The sequence below is a fragment of the Aotus nancymaae genome, unplaced genomic scaffold, assembly GCF_030222135.1.
Source record: "Aotus nancymaae isolate 86718 unplaced genomic scaffold, 86718_ANA_hifiasm-v0.15.2.pri h1tg000065l, whole genome shotgun sequence".
NCBI lineage: Eukaryota > Metazoa > Chordata > Mammalia > Primates > Aotidae > Aotus > Aotus nancymaae.
The window spans coordinates 9,698,623-9,718,980 of NW_026988480.1; the positions used below are offsets into that span (position 1 = coordinate 9,698,623).

Here is a 20,358-nt window from a genome sequence, read left to right on the forward strand (position 1 = left end):
TTCGCCATGTTGCCCAGGCTGGTCTTGAATTCCTGGCTGGTCTCGAATTCCTGGCTGATCTTGCATTCCTGAGCTCACGTGATTCACCCACCTCAGCTTCCCAAAGTGCTGAGATTACAGGCATGAGCCACTGTTCTTGGCCATATTTCATTTTCTTGCCTAGTTGCCCTGGGTAGAATCTCCAGTGCAATATTGAACAGAAGTGATGAAAAGTGATTGGTCTCCCTGCCTCTGCCCTTCCCTCAAAGAAAGCAGCCAAAGGGGTCCCTGTAAAGCATAAGCTGGCATATGACGCTCCTCTCAGAACCCTGTAGTGGTTTCCCATTGCACTCGTGGTCAAAGGAGACCCAGTCCCTTTAAGGTTTGACACGCTCGGGCCAAGCTGTCTCCCTGCCTTCCTCTCCTATTACTTCCTCTCCTTGCTCACTGTGCTCCAGCCACACTGGCTGACTTGCTGACTCCCGGACCTCTCCAAGTTCCTTTTCTTGCCACTTCCTGTACCCTTTCCTGTGCTGTTCCTTTCCCAGACTTCCACATGGCTCATTGTCTCATTTGTACCCGTGTTATTTTAAGTTAGAGAGGTGACTAAGTGACAACATGAGGAGACCAATGACTTTGAAAGGGAAATTTAATGTAACTCACAGTTTTTCTTTTTTCTTTTCTTTCTTTCTTTTTTTTTCTTTTTAAAGATAGGGTTTCACCATGATGGCCATGATGGTCTTGAACTCCTGACCTCAGGTGATCCACTCACCTCAGCCTCCCAAAGTGCTAGAATTATAGGCGTGAGCCACCGTGCCTGACCAGCTCATGGTTTTTCTAGAAACAAGAGGCATGCCATGCCATGTCACATGGGGAAGCACCAAGTTTGGTCAGGAGACAGAAGCAGAATCTGGGGAGAGCCTAAGCCAGATTTTTTTCTTTTTTTAGACGGGGTCTCGCTCTGTTGCCCAGGCTGGAGTGCAATGGCATGATCTCTGCTCACTGCAACCTCCACCTCCCAGGTTCAAGCAATTCTGCCTCAGCTTCCCAAGTAGCTGGGATTACAGGCACCTGCCACCATGCCCAGCTAATTTTTGTATTTTTCATATAGAAGGGGTTTCACCATGTTGGTCAGGCTGGTCTCGAACTCCTGACCTCAGGTAATCGACCCACCCATCTTGGTCTCCCAAAGTGCTGGAACTATAGATATGAGCCACTGTGCCTGCCCTCAGATTCTTTATTGGGTTTTTATGGGACAGGTGTGAAAAGAACATAAATTCTGGGACCCCCAAAAGGAAATTCCTTATGGACAAAGATCAGACAGAACTCAAAGTCACCCCTCTGAGGCTCACTGGAGACAAATGCATATCTGATTGCTTCTTGTACTCTATTGTTTATATAAAAAAGCAGATCCACTGAGCCAGTCTAAATTGTGTATTCAGTGGAAGGCTGATCGAGGACTCAAAATAATGCAACCTTTTGTTTCTTACCCACTTATGACCTGAAGCCCCCATCTCCAGTTGTCCTACCTTACCGGATCAAACCAATGTACAGCTTACACATATTGATTGATGTCTCATGTGTCCCTGAAATGTATAAAAGCAAGCTGTACCCCGACCATCTTGGGCACACGTCCTCAGGACCTCCTGAGGCTGTGTCATGGGTGTGTCCTTAACCTTGGCAAAATAAACTTTTGAAATTGACAGACCTGTCTCAGATATTTTGGGTTCACACAGGCAAGGCAGAGTGAGGCGAACAGTTTAGGATTTGCTCACTTGAATAATTTTAGTGGGCTTTGGAATACTGGGGCTGTCCAAGTTTTCTGGAACTTGGCTGTGTGTTGATTTCAGGCAGGGGAAATATTCACTTGGTATGTGAGTGTTTGATAAAGAAGATTGTTGGGCATATAGGCTCTAAATTGATTAGTTTGCAGATAAAAAGTATGTTCTCAGGGAGGACTTTGCTGAGAACTGACTAGGTCTAGGAAGGGTAATCTTTCTCCAGCCAGCAAGGTCACACATGCTAGAGCATTAAGAATACAGAAAATAGGCCAGGCACAGGGGCTTACACCTGTAATCTCAGCACTTTAGGAGGCCGAGGTGGGTGGATCACTTGAGGTCAGGAGTTCAAGACCAGCCTGGCCAACATGGCGAATCCCTACTAAACATACAAAAATTAGCTGGGCATGGTGGCGCACACCTGTAATCCTAGCTACTTGGGAGGCTGAGGCACAAAAATCACTTGAACCTGGGAGGTGGAGGATTGCAGTGAGCCGAGATTGCACCACTGGACTCCAGCCTGGGTGACAGAGAGAGACTACCTAAAAAAAAAAAAGGATACAGAAAATAAAGCTGGGCACGGTGGCTCATGCCTATAATCCCAGCACTTTGGGAGGTGGGCTTGGGCTTGAACCCAGGGGTTTGAGAGCAGCCTGGGCAACATGATGCAAAACCCTGTGTAAGTTTATATATATTTATATACATATACACACACACACACATATACAGAAATTAGCCAGGCGTGGTGGCAAGTGACTGTAGTCCCAGCTACTTGGCAGGGGAGGTGGAGGTTGCAGTGATCACACCACTGCACTTCACTCTGGGTGACAGAGTGAGACTCTGTCTCAAAAAAAAAAAAAAAAAAAAGAAAGAAAGAAGAAGGCTGGTGCAGTGTCTCACACCTGTAATACCAGCACTTTGGAAGGCTGAGGCGGGTAGGTCGGGAGTTCAAGACCAGCCTGACTAACATGGAGAAACCCCGTCTCTACTAAAAATACAAAATTAGCAATATTGAACTAAAGTTGGAAGAGGCGAGTCTGGTCTCAAAATGGAAGTAAAACCGCCACCTGGTCGCCCCCAGCCCCACTCCAGCTGTCGCCATCGCTGCTGGGGGAAGGAGGGCCTTGATCCAAAGGAAACACAGCAGTTGAGAAAACTGTTTATTGGTGGTCTGAGCTTTGAAACTACAGATGATAGTTTAAGAGAACATCTTGAGAAATGGGGCACACTCAGATTGTGTGGTAATGAGAGATCCCCAAACGAAACATTCCAGGGGCTTTGGTTTTGTGACTTATCTTGTGTTGAAGAGGTGGATGTGGCAATGTGTGCTCCACCACACAAGGTTGATGGGCGTGTAGTGGAACCAAAGAGAGCTGTTTCTAGAGCAGATTCTGTAAAGCCTGGTGCCCACCTAACAGTGAAGAAATTTTTTGTTGGTAGTATTAAAGAAGATACAGAAGAGTATAATTTGAGAGACAACTTTGAAAAGCATGGCAAGATTGAAACCATAGAAGTTACGGAAGACAGGCAGAGTGGAAAAAAGAGAGGATTTGCTTTCATAACTTTCAATGATCATGATACAGTTGATAACTTTGTTGTTCAGAAATACCACACTATTAATGGGCATGACTGTGAAATGAAAAAGGCCCCTTCTAAACAAGAGATGCGGTCTGCTGGATCACAGGGAGGCCGTGGAGGTGGATCTGGCAATTTTATGGGTCGCGGAGGAAACTTTGGAGGTGGTGGAGGTAATTTTGGCCACGGTGGAAACTCTGGTGGAAGAGGTTATGCTGGTGGAGGTGGTAGCAGCAGAGGTAGTTATGGAGGAGGCGATGGTGGATATAATGGATTTGGAGGTGATGGTGGCAACTATGGTGGGGGTCCTGGTTATAGTAGTAGAGGGGGCTATGGTGGTGGTGGACCAGGATAGGGAAACCAAGGTGGTGGATATGGTGGTGGTGGTGGTGGAGGATATGATGGTTACAATAAAGGAGGAAATTTTGGCGGTGGTAACTATGGTGGTGGTGGGAAATATAATGATTTTGGAAATTATAGTGGACAATAGCAATCAAATTATGGACCCATGAAAGGGGGTAGCTTTGGTGGAAGAAGCTCAGGCAGTCCCTATGGTGATGGTTATGGATCTGGTGGTGGAAGTGGTGGATATGGTAGCAGAAGGTTCTAAAAACAGCAGAAAAGGGCTACAGTTTTTAGCAGGAGAGAGAGCGAGGAGTTGTCAGGAAAGCTGCAGGTTACTTTGAGACAGTTGTCCCAAATGCATTAGAAGAACTGTAAATATCTGCCACAGAAGGAGCAATGATCCAGTTAGAAAAGTTACTGCAGCTTAAACAGGAAACCCTTCTTGTTCAGGACGGTCATAGCCACAGTTTGCAAAAAATGCAGCTATTGATTAATGCAATTGTGTCAATTAGATGAACATTCTTGAGGACTTTTATCTGTTGTGGCTTTTTCTTTTTCTTTTCATTACATCAGGGGTATTGCCCTGTAAATTGTGGTAGTGGTACCAGGAATAAAAAACTAAGGAACTTTTAACTTTTTTTAAAAAATACAAAATTAGCTGGGCATGGCGGCACATGCTTGTAATCGCTTGAACCCGGGAGACAGAGGTAGCGGTGCCAAGATTGCACCACTGCACTTCAGCCTGGGCGGCAGAGTGAAACTGTGTCTCAAAAAAAGAAAATATGGTTAATCCAATTGGGCCTGTGATTAATGGATGCAAAACAGACAAATTCACAATCTGAGAAAACTGGTAACCAGAGGTGAAAGTATCCTACAACGCCTAGGAAGGACAGAAGCTGTTGTTTCGTGGATGGGGTTGGGGTTTGGGAAATTATCTGGATACATTTGGCAGGGAGAACGCATCTCCAAAAAGGAAAGAAAAAAGATTCAATTTTTTTTAGGACGCAGGCTAGAGGCAAAGACAGAGGAACAGAGGGCGGAATATTGCTCCTGGCAAAGGAGGTACGTTTTAAGGAAAAGAGTAGAGTAGAGACGAGGAGAAGGAGCAAGCAGCTACCAGGGTTTTCAGCAGGCGTCCCGGACTGAGTCCTGGGCTGTAACGTGGCTGAGTGATCAAGGCAGGTGTCCCCGTGACTGACTGTCTTCCCGAGTCCATGATTGACATCGGAGTTTTTGAGCGAGAGGGAGAGACTTGTCTCCTCTGTCTCTACATGGATAAAGAGTATCTTCTTTGTCTCTACTAGAAGGAGAAAGATTTAAAGAAAAAGAGAGAGGGAGGGAGGGACTTGTATCCTTTTCCCTAAAGGAAAAGAGAGAGAGAGAGAGACGGAGATACTTGTCTCCTTTTCTCTAAAGGAAAAGAGAGAGAAAGAGGGAGAGTTGCCAGGTGTAGTGGCATGTGCCTGTAGTCCCAGCTACTCGGGAGGCTGAGGTGGAAGGATAGCTTGAGTCCAGGAGTTCTGGGCTGCAGTGCGCTATGCTGATCGGGTGTCCGCACTAAGTTCGGCATCAATATGGTGACTTCCCGGGAGCCGGGGACCACCAGGTTGCCTAAGGAGGGGTGAACTGGCCCAGGTTGTTAACAGGGCAGGTCAAAACTCCCACGCTGATCAGTAGTGGGATCGTGCCTGTGAAGAGCCACCGCACTTCAGCCTGGGCAACATAGCGAGACCCTGTCTCTAAAAAATAAATAAAATAAAATAATATAAAATAAAAAAAGAGGGAGAGTCTGCTTACCCAATCTAAAGGTAGTGGGAGAGCTGTTTGGCACGCTAAATGTGAGCTGCTGGTCTGGTCTGATGTGTTGAGGTCTCAGGTGGGTCTCTTCCCAGAGGGGGAGCAGGGACAGGGGGCTGGTCTCCCCAAAGGAGTACCCCTATCCCGGGTTTCAGCACCAAATGTTAAAACGCAGGCTCTGAATGAAGAGAAGCCCCCCTGCCAAACAGGCTTTGTGTGAGCAACATGGCTGTTTATTCACCCAAGTGAGGATGAGCTGAGTCTGAAAAGAGAATCAGTGGAGGGCAGCGGTGGGATAGGAGTTGGTTTTACAGGTTTAGGGTAGGCAGTGGAGACTTACAGAAGTTACAGTGTAGGGCAGTTTTTGCAAGCTGGGAGGGGGTCATGGGTCTGGAGTCAGGAGGTTAACCAAGGTTGGCTATAAAGTCCAATTGCTTTATCAATTGAGGCAGGAATAAGGAACAACAGAGAATCTCTCAAAATTAATTAGGCACCGCAGGGCTTGATCATTTCCTTTCCTTTTGTGGTTTTCCAGTTACTTCAGAATTTCGGGTTTTGGGAGGCCATCCAGAAGTGTATGTGCAGGTCACGGGGGTCACCATGGCTAGACTTAGGATATGGCCCATGGTGCAGCCAGTTGGCCTAAAATACCTTACCAAAACAAAGTTAGAAAACTTTGTTTTTCTTTTCTTTTTTTTTTCTTTTTTGAGACAGAGTTTCATTCTGTCACCAAGGCTGGAGTATAGTAGTGCAATCTTGGCCCACTGCAACCCCTGCCTCCTGGATTCAAGCGATTCTCCTAATCAGCCTTGCAAGTAGCTAGGATTACAGCCTCGCACCCCCACACCTGGCTAATTTTTGTATTTTTTATAAAGACAGAGTTTTAAAATGTTGGGCAGGCTGGTCTCAAACTCCTGACCTTATGATGTGCCCACCTCAGCCTCCCAAAGTGCTGGGATTACAGGTGTGAGCCACCATGCCCAGCCTATAAGGTTTTAAGAATTGGATTTAACATTAATAATACACTACAGTAAAGGTGAAATTTGTCTTACTTGGTACAAAAATTATACAGGAAGCATTGTCAAATCGAAATGGTGTTTGGCTTTCTTTGGGCTGTAGTTTTATAAATGTGTTATTGGTATGTGTCCTAAACTAATGGGAAACTCATAATTCTGATATGACTTAGTGTATGTTATTGATAATTATAATTATTACATAAAATCATTGTATGCCACAGAAATAACCAAATTTTTTAATCGTGTTGTTGACTGTGGCTGTCCTAAGACGTTTTGTCATCCATATATAATTGTTGTCTTGTTTTGGTCCTCTTTATAAGGTGGTTTATAATCAATTATGGAACTCTAACAGATGTTTGTGAATGCAGGTTTCTGATAACTTTCAAGATTGTGACATTAGAGTACAGGAAAAAACTTTCAGGACTCTCATGGAGAGCTGAAATGTTCATGAATATCAAACAGAACAGGAGTTAACTGCATGGACTAAACTAACAGAAGCCTGAAGTAATCTTTTTTAACTTTTTGCTTAAAATGTTGCTAATCCTTTGCTTTGTCTTTCAGAGTTAATAAAAATTTTCCTTTTAGCTATTTCTAGTTTTTAACAATTGAGTATACTCCTGTGCACAAAATTTGGAGCATATTTGTTTCTCTCTACCTGATTTCTCCAGAATTTGGAAACTAGTTGTGAGTATTCTTAAGTTATGGCAATGTAGTTATTGGCATAAGTGCAATAAGAATCGGTTTTCAGCCAGGCATGGTGGCTCACATCTGTAATCCCAGCACTTTGGGAGGCCAAGGCAGGTGGATCACCCAAATTCAGGAGTTCAAGACCACCTTGGCCAACATAGTGAAACCTCATCTCTACTAAAAATACAAAAATTAGTCAGGCATGGTGGCAGGCACCTATCTGTCGTCCCAGTTACTCAGGAGGCTGAGGTGGCAGAAGCGCTTGAACCTGAGAGCCAGAGGTTGCAGTAAGCTGAGATTGTGACATTGCACTACATCCTGGGTTACAAGAGCAAAACTGTCTTTTAAAAAATCTGTTTATTTTTGCAACAAGACACCATTTGAGAAATTGGTTATTTTAGGCTTTGCTTGGTGGCTCATGCCTGTAATCCAGCATTTTGGGAGGCCAAGGTGGGTGGATCACAAGGTCAGGATTTCAAGACCAGCCTGGCCAAGATAGTGAAACCCGTATCAAAAATACAAAATAATTAGCTGGACATGATGGCAGGCACTTGTAATCCCAGCTACTTGGGAGACTGAAGCAGAGAATTGCTTGAACCCAGGAGGCGGAGGTTGCACCTGGCTGGGAATCAGAGTTTTTAAGGATGGTTTGGTGGGTGGGGGAGGCAGCCAGTGAGTCAGGAGTGTTGGCTGGTTGGGTTGGACATGAAATCATAGGGAGTTGAAGGTGTCCTCTTCTGCTGGGTCAGTTCTTGGGTGGGGGCCACAAGATCACATGAGCCAGTTTATCAATCTGGGTGGTGCCAGCTGACCCATCTAGTGCAGGGTCTGCAAAATATCTGAAGCACTGATCTTAGGTTTTACAACAGTGATGCTATCACCAGAACTGACTTGGGGAGAATCAGAATCTTGTAGTATACAGGGGCATGATTCCTAAACCAAAATTTCTAACTTGTTGACTAATTTGTTAGTCCTACAAAAGCAGTCTAGTCCCAGGCAAGAAGGGGGATTGTTTTGGGCAAAGGCTGTTATCTTTATCTTTGTTTCAAACTATAATCTATAAACTAAGTTCCTCTCAAGGTTAGTTCAGCCTATGCCCAGGAATGAACAAAAACAGCTTGGAGGTCAGAAACAGGATGGAGCTGGCCAGGTCAGACCCGTGTCACTGTCTCAGTTACAATTCTGCATTGACAGTTTCAGGAGGTCCCTCTGGGGAAGCAGAAGTGACCAGCATTGGGCAGGAGTTAGAAAGCTCTTACAACACAGAATGAATACGTTTGTGGTGACTTGAACCCCAAAGAGCAAGTGCCAACCACTCAGTAAATAAACCCTGGATGAAGGGTGGGGAGAGGGTTGAGGGATCCCTATCCTAACTTTGGAAAATCTAGGCAGGACCTGGCCCACTGTGGCTTAAGGGGCTCTGGTGTTGAGTCTTGGAAGGAAAGAGCTATGGTAGCTTCCCAACATGATGGCCAAAGTCCTCTTCCACTTTCCTATTACCAGCCTTTCTGTTCAGCCTTTAGTTACCACCTCTCTAATGGAGGGAAAGTTTAATAGACAAACAAGTATCCCTTCATCCTGGAAGCCCAAGGGAGTCCCTGCCATGTGCCAGGCACTGCAGCCAACATGGGGGACAGCAAACAAGCCAGGGACAGGATGGTGACACACACACAGCTCCTGAGTGATGGGTCGGGCTGGGAGGGAGTGGGCTCCACAGACAAGGCAGGGAAAGGGACTCCAGGGAGAGGGAGCAAGAAGATGAGGAGGGGGCACCTAGTTCCTCTCCAGGTCCTCTTTGGGCAGCCTGGGGCGCCAGTGGGGAGGGAGGACAGCCCCTAAGCAACCAGACTGCTGGGGAAGGCGAGCTATTGGTTTCCTACAGAGGACAGACAGCATCAAATCTGAGTTTGAAGATCATTCTGCAGTAACAAGGCAGTCCATACAGCCCTCAAGAGACAAGCAGGTGGCTCCTGGCACAGCCCCAGCAGGGGGAGGGAATAAGGGGTACAGGATGCCCAGTGGCACTGCCAGGTTACTGGCATGGCTGATTTAAAAAACTTAGGGAGGGACAAGATCTGGGGCTGGGTGGAGAAGAAAAGAAGACTCCCCTTGGACATCTAGACTCAGCCCCTGATCTGCAGAGGAACATGGTTAGTTTTTGGGGTCCCGCTCCCCCCACCTCCTTTTTCTCCACTGTCTGATCCTGTGCCTCAGGGACCAGGACCCCCACCCACAGATGACTCAAAGGACCCAGCGAGTCTCCAGGCTCTGATCCGTAAAGCCAATGGCCTCCCTGACATTTCCACCTGGATGTCACAAAGCTTTCAAATTCAGCCTCCTCCCCTGCCACATCCCTCTGACCTACTTTCTCTCAGTTCCACATTGCGGTTGGCCAGCCAAGCCTTCCTGACATCTGTCTGCCTTCCACCCATGTTTCTTTCTCACTTGGATCTCTAAGCTCCATCCATTTCCCTTCAACACCTCTATGTGCTGGTAACATCTGCTCCCAGAGACCACTAGGGCCTCTGGACATACTCATCTGGTCACCAATCTGTTTACATTCCTTTCCTGGCCTCTGGCTACAATTAAGCAAAACTGTTCATTGATCCATAGCCCAGACCCTTCATTAAACTTAGGTGCTAAACTCTGTTAAGCCTGACCTTCAGGACCAGAGTAAGCAGAGGAAATGAGAGAGGCCTGGCACAGAGGGAACAGCCCCTATCCTCAGGGCCTGTTCAGCAGCGACTTTTCCCACTAGGGTTGGTTCCCTAGACAGGACAGAGGTCTGGGCAGGAAGGGACTCTGCCCAGGGTGTCCAGGTCGAGTCCCAGAGGCAAACTAGAACACAGCTCTGCACTGGGGAGGGCTAGAAAGGAGACAGGGTCTTGGCAGGTCTCAAGGCTGACAAACCACACCCAACACACCAGTGGAGAAAGCGCTGGAGGGGGAGACCCTCTGGCAGGGGGCCTGGGTGGACTTGGGCACTTGGAAGTTAACAGAGTTCCCATGGCAATCTGGGGCCCTGAGCCCATGAGCCAGGTAGGGGGCTGGTGAGGCCCTAGGGAGGAGAGGTCTGGGAAGATGGGTGAGGCTGGTTGGGGGAATGAGGCCATAGGAGGTGGGTAATGTGGCTCCTTTGGGTATCCTGGAGAAAACCCCCAGCTCTGGCCCTCATTCAGGGAAGTCTTTGATGATTTGTTTTGGGGACTGAGAGAGCCAGGTGTGCACTGGAGTGGGCAGAGCAGGAGTCCCTCAGCAGAGACCCGCTGGCAGATCACGGAATGCAACACGGGGACAGTTCTACAATCTCTGCAGTAAAATCCAATTTGAATACTATCCCGACAGGGAGCTCACTACCCCGCCAAAGTTAGGCCTGAAGTATCACTGGGCATCCAATTCTGTTTCTGCTGGAGGAAAAGGAGGGAATCTGGGTGTAGGGTTCCGAACTAGTCACTCCAGTGGGGCTGGCAGCCTCTTTTGACTTCTCCGGTGTGGACCTTTGCAGAAACACGTGGATGGGTGACGCCTCAGCCGGTCATTCCCCCATCCCCACCCCCAGAAAGCACTAGCTCTCAGACTATAGTGAGTTCATGGGCTGGTGATGTCCCCCTTCTGCCCTCACCCACCCCACTAGTCACTAGCCATGGCATTTGGGTGAGGGGCTGGCTCTGAAGCTCCCTCCCCAGTGGAGCGAGCTGACATTCTCACATCTAGCTCAGCTATTTTGAATCCAGAAGTACCTTTTCTATAACCAGAAAAGCACAAGGACGTTGACAGTGATGTTGGGTAGGTTATGCCCCTGTCTGCATTGCCCAACTGGCAATAATTCAGGAGCATCAGGGATGAGTCACAGGGCCAAGCTGCTCACCAGTGACCAGGACAAGGCCTCTTTGTCCTAAAAATGGTTTGCATTTCCCTTCAGCTCACCCACACCACACCATGCCTACTACATATCCGTGACACTAACTCAAGGCTGTCACCTGATGTCACTCTGCTGTTTGGTACTCTCTCTCTCTCCAGTCCTGGCCCACAAACTCCCGTCTAAACACAGAAGATGCTGCCTAGACTGTGTGGAGCTTCTTCCTTTTAACAATTGTTTTCCAATTTCAGGAAATGGGACAATTAACTGCAACAGAAGAAAACCAGGGAACCATCTGCATGACATCATGTGTGAGTACCTGGTCCAGCAGGTTGACTATTCCTGCTTTACAAAGGCCTGTTCTCCTCGCAGGGTGCTAAGGGTCACAGACCTGCACCGAGAACTTAGGAAGACCACTACCCCCACTTACTTCGAGATTCCAGAGGAGCTTTGTCTGTTACTGTGGTCACAACTACCGCCAGGACGACCTAGGGGTCACCATGCTGAGCTGCTTCAGGAGCCAACTCAGGCCCCACTCTCTGGGGAGTGTTCCCAGACCCTCAGAATCAGTTTGGGAGTTTGGGCTCTGCTCACCCAGATGTTCCGCTTCCCTGGCCAGCTGGGAAGCAGAGGTGAGTCCCAGCTTCCCTTGCTGCAGTATACCCTGTGGCCATTTTTCCAAAAGATATATACAGGATCTTGCTCTGTCACCCAGCCAGGAGTGCTCTAACAGCTCCCTGAAGCCCTGACCTGCCAGGCTTGGGCGAGCTTCCCACCTCAGCCTCCTGAGTAGCTGGGACTACAGGTATGTGCCATCACACCCTGCTGATTTTTAAATTTTTTTGTAGGGGTGGCAACTGCACTATGTTGCCCAGGCTGGCCTTGAACTCCTGGCCTGAAGCAATCCTCCTACCTTGGCCTCCCATAGTACTGAGATGACAGGTGTGAGCCACCCTGCCCAGCCAGAATTTTGGGTAGGTGGTGAGGCACAGGGAGGTGGCACTGGTCACTAGCAGACACATGCAGGAGCGTCTGTCTACAGCACTGGGGGTGGCGACGGCAGCTCTTCACACCCACCCCAGGACCCACCCCACCTGGCACTGGCTGGTGGTCACGCTTCCAACTGGAAGAACCCTGAGCCATGCTGCAAAGGGACAACAGGATAAATCACGGGACCTAGGCAGGTGCTCCCTAGAGAACAGGGTGGTGAGTCAGAGGTTTGACCCCACTTAAGCTCTTCCTCAGGGGTAAGATTGGTTCAATGCTCAGGAAGTCAATACCTGGCTTGTTGGGGGATGAAGCTCTTGGCCAGAGGGGACCCCAGGGTGTGTGCTGGTAAGGGGCCCCATCTCCAGGTTGGAAGCGCTGCTTGGTCTCTAGGACGCACTAATTAACAAACGTGTTGGGTGAAACTGCAGGCATGCTGGCTCAAACGCAGAGGCACAGAGCACAGAGTACTTTTTTCAAGGTGGTGTGTGGGAGAAGACCCAGAACAGGGAAAACTCAGAAACCGGGCTACACCCAAACAGCCTGGCGGCCCAGGCCACCTCTGCCTTGTTCACAACGGCGGCTTTGCCTGCAAGGGAGTGTGTAGAGGGCCGTGGGGTGAGGGCCTGCAGGCCGTGGTCATGGCTCCCCCTGTCCAATGAGGAGAGGACTGTTTCCCAGGAGGGTTAGGAGGGGCCTGGCCTAGCCCCATCCCCTCAGGGGAGAAGGCGGAACAGACAGAAAGACAGAGCAGACGGGCCTGCGGATAACTTAGTTTATGAGTCAAGCCAATGCAATGCAAAATTGTTTCTGTTCCTTTTTTTTTTTTTAACCAAAATAAATAAATCAGATCTGTCCCTGTGAAGGTCAGAGTGATGAATGAGGGGGAGCTGGCCCCTTGGCCATGGCCTGCCCCTCACCCCCGGCCCCTCCTCTCCCTCTTCTGACCTGCTTTGGCACAGCAAAGAAAATGATGCATCAGAAAGTCTCCACTGGGCTAAAGGAGAAAGAGAGTGGTGGGGTGGGGCAGGAGGCCGAGGGAGGAGGTTGGGGGAGGTGGAGGGTTAACAGGACCAAGACAGCGCAGCCAGTTCCCCTGCGGTGGCAACCTGAGCGGGGCTTCCTGGCCACGCACAGACTCAGTAGGCTCCAGGTGCTGTCTGAGCCCAGGCGGGGTGGGTGGGGCATGCTTGGGCCCCACACACAGCCTGAAACCCTTGAAGAAACAGCAGAGAATGGACACTGCAGAGACCAAAGCTGCCCTCTGTGCCAGGTCACACCAAGGCTCTCCGCCAGCTGCCCTGTGTCATCCTCAGTTCACACCACAGCTGGGGCCCAGCCTAGAAACCTCTGCCAGCCATGGCTAGATCTGACTCTAGGCTCCTCTACAGATTCTCAAGATGAAGCTATCCTAGTCCCAAATACAGGAGCCTGTGCCTTGCTGGGTGGCAGGGGTTGCCAGCAAACTAGGAAGCCACACGAGGCCCAGTCCCTACCTGAGGGGGTGACACTGGCGGGGAGGGTTGGGGCCAGAGCTGACCCCTCCCCAAGGACATCCCTCAGGGGCTACCTTTCCTCCTCCTGCTCCCCCACGGCCTCCTGGAAAACTGCTCAGAAGTCAGCGAAGCCTGGGCAGCGTGTGGCCTGTGGGGCAGCCAAGCACTGGAGGGGACGACAGCCTAACTCCTATGAGAGCAGAGGGAGGGGTGCGGTACAGTGAGGAGGGCGGCGGTGTGGGCTGCGCTGAGGCACTATTCTTTAGTTGAGAAGCAAGGGGCAGTCATGGGTGTGGAGAGGGCAGTGGCCCAAGCAACCCTAGGCAGCATCTATGACAAGTTCTTGAAGACGTCCAGGTCAAAGGCCGTGTCCAGGAGGCGCTGCAGCTCTGTCAGGTGGGTCTTCTTGTTGCCGGTGGCTGGAGCAGCTGCTGGGTCTCGGCCGGCATACCTGAGAGACGGAGGGAAGGGACAGTGAGGGCAGTGGCCACTGAGTGGGCCCAGTCCATCTCTGCTGCGTGTGCCCGGCTAACTGCCCACTGGCCTAAGGGGAAGGTCCTACAGCCGTCCTGGCAGGGACTGAGGCCTTACCAGACAGGCTTGGCGCGGCTGATGGTGGTCCGAAGTCTCGGCTTCACGTAGTCGTAGTAGCCTTGGTTCTTGTGCTCCTCCTGGCACCAGGCCAGCTCAGCATTAGGGTACTTCTGCACCTCCTTCAGCAGGAGGTCAAAGGGGAATGGCGACAGCTAGGAGACAGCAGGGGTCACATCAAAAAGGGGAAACTTAGAGGGCAGGCAAGATCCAGCAAAGGGAAACTGGTGTTCTGAGCAGGGGAGGCCAGGAATCTGAGGGCCACACCCCCAGCAAGGCTGTTCCATGAAGGCACCAGAGCCCTGACCTCTACAGGGGGGACACCCTGATGGTACCACCCACCCTCACCTGCTCGATCCTTGTGATGGCCACCTGCCCCACCATGTCACGTGCTTTGCGCTCCCGAGTGAGGTCATAGTACACCTTGCCAGTGCAGAAGAGAAGCCTTTTGACATTCTCTGGGTTCTGAGCCGCAGGGCCATCTTCTGGGATCACCCGCTGGAAGTGGGTTCCTACAAGAGAATTTCCATGGCTGGGCTGGTTTTCTCAGGGATGTGGCTGAGAGCTCTCCTGGAGCCAGGGCTGTGCCATGGACTGCTACCAGGACATGCAGCTTTCAAGGTTTAGAGAGGCTTCCCATTCGCCAACCTCTCCCTGTATTTGCTCAGACCAAGTACACTTTGAAAAGCACATAATATGTAACAAACACACAGCAGACATGTCCAGTTCAGGGTATCAAGTAACCCCAGGCTATCCTTCAAAACAACTTGTCTTAGACTTTAGGAACAAGTAAGTATATTAAAACATCCCATATTCACTCCATTTCTACTGCTCAGGATTTTACAAATATAAACACTTTCAACACAATCTGAGAAAATATTCAGATAGAGAATAGTGGGTTGGCTGGGTGTGGTGGCTCAGGCCACCACAGTACTTTGGGAGGCTGAGGCAAGAGGATCCCTTGAGCTCAGGAATTAAAGACCAGCCTGGGCAACATGGTAGTACTCCGTCTCTACAAAAAAGAAAAAAACCTAGGCCAGGCGCAGTGGCTCATGCCTGTAACCTCAGCACTTCGGGAGGCTAAGGCGGATGGATCATGTGGTCAGAAGTTTGAGACCAGCCTGACCAACATGGTGAAACCCCGTCTCTACTAAAACTACAAAAAAATTAGTTGAGCATGGTGGCGTGCACCAGCTACTCAGGAGGCTGAGGCAGGAGAACTGCTTGAACCTGGGAGGTGGAGGTTGCAGTAAGCTGAGATCATGCCACTACACTTCAGCCTGGGCAACAGAGTGAGACTCTATCTCAAAAATAAAAAAAAAAGTGGGTTGAAGGGTACAAACATACAGTTAGATAGAAGGAATAAATTCAATATTTGATAAGTAAGATTAACATACATTGTACTAGGGTGATGGACACCCTAATACCCTGACTTAAGCACTACACATCATATACACGTAACTAAAACCAGTTGTGCTTTTATACACAGTGAACAGTAAGAAAAGGAAATTAGGACAATTCCATTTAGGATAGCATCAAAAAGAATAAAAGTCTGGGCACAGTGGCTCACATACGTAATCCCAGTACCCTGGGAGACCAAAGTAGGAGGATCACTTTAGCCTGGGAGTTGAGGCTGCAGTGAGTGATGATCACATCACTGCACTTTGGCTTGGGCAACAGAGTGAGACTGTCTCAAAAATATGCAAACAAAAAATAAAAAACAAAACAGAAAAATTAGCTCAAAGTGGGTCAAAGATCTAAACATAAGAGCAAAAACTATAAAACTCAGAAGAAAACATAAAGAGAAAGTTTTACAACAATGAATTTGGCAATGATTTCTCAGATATGACACCAGAGTCACAGACAACTAAAGAAGAAATAAGACAAATCTGACTTCATGAAAATTAAAAACTTGTGTACATCAAAAGATACTAACAACAGCCCAGGTTCGGTGGCTCAGGCCTGTAATCCCAGCACACTGGAAGGCCAAAGTGGGCAGATCACCTGAGGTCAGGAGTTCAAGACCAGCCTGGCCAACATGGTGAAACCCCGTCTATACTAAAAATACAAAAATTAGCCAGGCGTGGTGGTGTGTGCCTGTAATCCCAGCTACTTGGGAGGCCGAGGCAGGAGAATCATTTGAACCAGGGAGGTGGAGGTTGCAGTGAGCCAAGATCATGCCAATGCACTCCAGCTTGGGTAACAGAGTAAGACTCCAACTCAAAAAAAAAAAACAACCCAAAAACAAACCAACAAACAAAACAACAACAAACCCAAAAACAAAACAAAAGATACTAACAACAGAATAAAAGAACAACCCCTAGAATGGGAGAAAATATTTGCAAATTATATTTCTGATAAGGAATTAATATCTAGAATATACAGATAACTCTTAAGACTTAAAAACAAGCAACCAGATTCAAAAATGGGCAAATGACTTGAATAGGCTGGGTGCTGTGACTCATGCCTGTAATCTCAATACTTGAAGAGGCCAAAGTAGGAGGATTCCTTGAGCCCAGGAGTTCAAGACTAGCCTGGGCAACCTAGTGAGACCCTGTCTCTTAAAAAAAAAAAAAACACTAAAAAAAAAGGATTTGAATAGACAATTCTCCAAGGAAGATATACAAATGGCCAATAATATAAAAAGATGCACCGGGCATGGTGGCTCTAGCCTGTAATCCCAGCACTTTGGGAGGCCGAGGCGGGTGGATCACAAGGTCAAGAGATCGAGACCATCCTGGTCAACATGGTGAAACCCCGTCTCTACTAAAAATACAAAAAATTAGCAGGGCATGGTGGCGTGTGCCTGTAATCCCAGCTACTCAGGAGGCTGAGGCAGGAGAATTACCTGAACCCAGGAGGCGGAGGTTGCGGTGAGCCAAGATTGCGCCATCGCACTCCAGCCTGGGTAACAAGAGCGAAACTCCATCTCAAAAATAAATAAATAAATAAATAAAAAGATGCTCAACATCACTTAATTATTAAGAGAAATGTAAATCAAAACCACAATGCAATGTCATCTCACACCCATTAAGATGGCTACTATGAAAAAAAACCCCAGAGAATAGTAGGTGCTGAGAGGCTGTAGAGATGGTGGGATCCTCATATACTGCTGGGATGTAAAATGCAGCCACTGTGGAAAGTGTGGCAGTTCCTCAAAAAATTAAAAATAGAATTACCATATGGTCCAGCAATTCCACTTCTGGGTATATATTCAAAAGAACTGAAAGCAGGGACTCAAAGAAATATTTGTACACCCGATGTTCATAGCAGCTCCTCTAATCATAATAGCTGAAACATGGAAGCAACCCAAGTACCCATCGACAGATGAATGGATAAGCAAAATGTGGCATACACATATAATGGAGTATTATTCAGTCTTTTTGTTTTGTTTTGTTTTGAGACAGAGTCTCACTCTATCACCCAGGCTGGAGTGCAGTGGCGCAATCTTGGCTAACTGCAACCTCCACCTTCCAGGTTCAAGCAATTGTCCTGCCTCAGCCTCCCCAGTAGCTGGTATTACAAGAGTGAGCCACCACACCCGGCCATGTATCATGGGTCTTTACAATAAAAAATCTGGCAAGAGCCAGTAAGAATCACAAATGTCAGCCCCACGAGCTACAAAAGAGCAGCAGCAAAGAAGCACCAAATGTATCTTCCCCTAGGAAATGCCCGTCTCCCTCACACCCACCTGGAAGCATCTCATCAAAGCTTGATCTGGCCTCGGGGTGGCGCAACAGCGATTTAGGGGTGAAGATAATTAACTGAAATACAGAACAACAGGCTTGTGAGGGATCAGATTCTGAAGATTCCAGAAGGAAGGTCAAAAGAAAGGCTGCCCAAGCCTTGACCTTCAGGCCATGAAACACAATGACCTGCCCTCCCACTCAACAGGAGCCTCAGGTCAGAAGAGGCAGAGGAGGAGGAAAAGGAAAGATGACCAATTTCCCTGCTGTTCACCTCCCTTAGCCAGGCATTCAATCCTGGCAGGGCCCATCCCAGCCTGCGCAGACTCCCAATCCTCCTCTCCCTGCTTCCCTGTACCTAGGAAAGAGCTCTGACCCTCTCCCTGGCAGCTGCAGAGCAAACACACTCAAAAGATACCCAAAGTCCATCTAAGGCTGTGATGTGGCCCAGCACCAAGAAGCACCAGGGCTGTTCTGCCTGTGGGCCCTTGGGCTGCTGGGGACACTCCAAGCTGTGAGCCTCTGCCCCACACCCCCACCTCTGTGGCATCCCAGGGCAGCAGGGCACTCTCCCTGGGCTGTCCCCCACACTCCTTCCTTCTTAGGAATCAGTTCTCCCACTTATCCCTCCTCTTAGCTTCTACTCACCCTTCAACACCCAGCTCAGGAGCCGCTCTCCCTGGCTCCTGAGCTGGACCTGCACTCCCTTGGCCTCTGCCAGGGCTCACCTTTCTTCCAGAGCTCAGCACACCCACTACAACCACCTATTCAAACATCCATTCTCCCTATCAGGCTGGAGCCTCTAGCCTATGTGATTGCTCTGCACGTGGTGCTCAGCAGCATGCAGGGGCCCAGCCAGGGAAGAGGACTCGCAGGACATGCAGTTCCCTCATGGCAGTAGTGAGGAGGAGGGGCCAGGCTCCCTGATGCCAGGTCCGGTCCATAGCCCCCACTGCAGGTGCCCACCTAGCCAACCCCAAGCAACAGGCTCTCTGAGGAGCCCTTTCCTGCACCAACAGGGCAGGGCCAGGCCTTGTTTGAGCAAGGGAGACCCTGCCACTGACCGGCTTCCGGAAGGGTAGCAGGATCTGGCGTCGCAGCACGTGGAAGAAGTTGCCAGGGGTGGAGCAGTTGACAACAACCCAATTGCAGTCATACAGCTGATTGATGTCGAAGTTGGCTTCTTGAAGGTCCTGCAGCAAGGATGGAAATGGCCAGAGGCCAGGACGCAGCACTGAGTATTCTGGAGCATCCAGGGGCCCTCAGGGGATCTAGTTTGGATATTTGTCCCTGCCCAAATCTCAGGTTGAATTGAAATCCCCAGTGCTGGAGGTGGGCCTGGTGGGAGGTGTTCAGATCATAGCTTGGGCTATGTGATAAGTGAGTTCTCACTCTGAGTTCACATGAGATCTGGTTGTTTAAAGGGTGTGGCACCTCTCTCCCACTCTCTCTTGCTCCTGCTCTGGCTATGTGACATGCCTGCTCCCTGACTTCATCTTCCACCATGATTATAAGCTTCCTGAGGCCTCCCCAGAAGCTGAGCAGATGCCAGCATCATGCTTCCTGTACAGCCTGCAGAAGTGTGAGCCAATTAAACCTTTTTTCTTTATAAATTACCCAGTCTCAGGTTTTTCTTTATAGCAACACAAGAATAGCCTAACACACTGACTCACCAGGAGACGTAATCCAACACTAAAAAGTGAGTCCAGCAAGCTCTGTTGGCCAGCCTCATACCCTGGAGGAGAGCCTCAGTCCCACTCAATCCCTCCTATTTCTCTGAAAGCAATTGCCCAGCATGAAACAGATACTACTTTAAGAGACACAAGTTCTACCTAAAACCTATTCTAATTTTCCTTAGACACTGACTCTTAATCATTTTCTTTGGGTTCTTTTTTTTTTTTTTAAGACAGGATATTGTTCTGTCACCCAGGCTGGAGTGCAGTGGCACAATCTTAGTTTATTGCAGCCTTGACTTCCCAAGCTCAAGCAATCATCCCATCTCAGTATCCCAAGTAGGTGGGAATGCAGGTGTGTGCCATGACACCCAGCTAATTTTTACATTTTTTGTAGAGACGGGTCTCACCGTGTTGCCTGGGCTGATTCTTTGAGTTCTTAAAGTTTCACTAGAATCACCCCAAAGTTCTCTCCTCTTTTTCTTTTTTTGACATGTAGTCTCGCTTTGTTACCCAGGCTGGAGTGCAATGGCATGATCTCGGCTCACTGCAATCTGTCTCCTGGATTTGAGAGATTCTCCTGCCTCAGCCTCCCAAGTAGCTGGGAATACAGGTGCATGCCACCATACCCAGCTAATTTTTGTATTTTTAGTAGAGACAGGGTTTCACCATATTGGCCAGGCTAGTCTCTTAACTTTCGACCTTGTGATCTGCCCACCTTGGCCTCCCAAAGTGCTGGGAGCACCACGTGAGCCACCGCACCTGGCCAAGCTCTCTCCTCTTAAATATGTACCTGAATCAGGGTCCAGGAGCATCCCCCAGGAGTCTGTGCTAAGGGGCTCACATGGCGTTTCTGTGCTTGCAGCAATATCAGGAAGCCAATGGAGGC

At 48.9% G+C, this 20,358-nt stretch overlaps 1 protein-coding gene and 1 pseudogene across 5 annotated transcripts in view; one reads left to right on the top strand and one right to left on the bottom strand.

Moving 5' to 3' along the window:
* Positions 1-2,805: 2,805 nt before the first annotated feature.
* LOC105721317 (heterogeneous nuclear ribonucleoprotein A3-like) lies at positions 2,806-4,001 on the top strand (annotated as a pseudogene).
* The window catches only part of OGDH (oxoglutarate dehydrogenase), a 470,461-nt gene continuing 453,721 nt past the window's right edge, over positions 3,619-20,358 (bottom strand). For all 5 annotated transcript variants that reach the window (XM_064366720.1, XM_064366721.1, XM_064366723.1 and 2 more), the window contains 5 exons: positions 18,861-18,989; positions 17,802-17,874; positions 14,459-14,622; positions 14,111-14,265; positions 3,619-13,970 (listed from right to left, as the gene is read on the bottom strand). In XM_064366720.1, the coding sequence (XP_064222790.1) occupies positions 13,850-13,970; positions 14,111-14,265; positions 14,459-14,622; positions 17,802-17,874; positions 18,861-18,989 (642 nt within the window). In that variant the 3' untranslated portion in view covers positions 3,619-13,849. The remainder of the gene's footprint in view (positions 13,971-14,110; positions 14,266-14,458; positions 14,623-17,801; positions 17,875-18,860; positions 18,990-20,358) is intronic.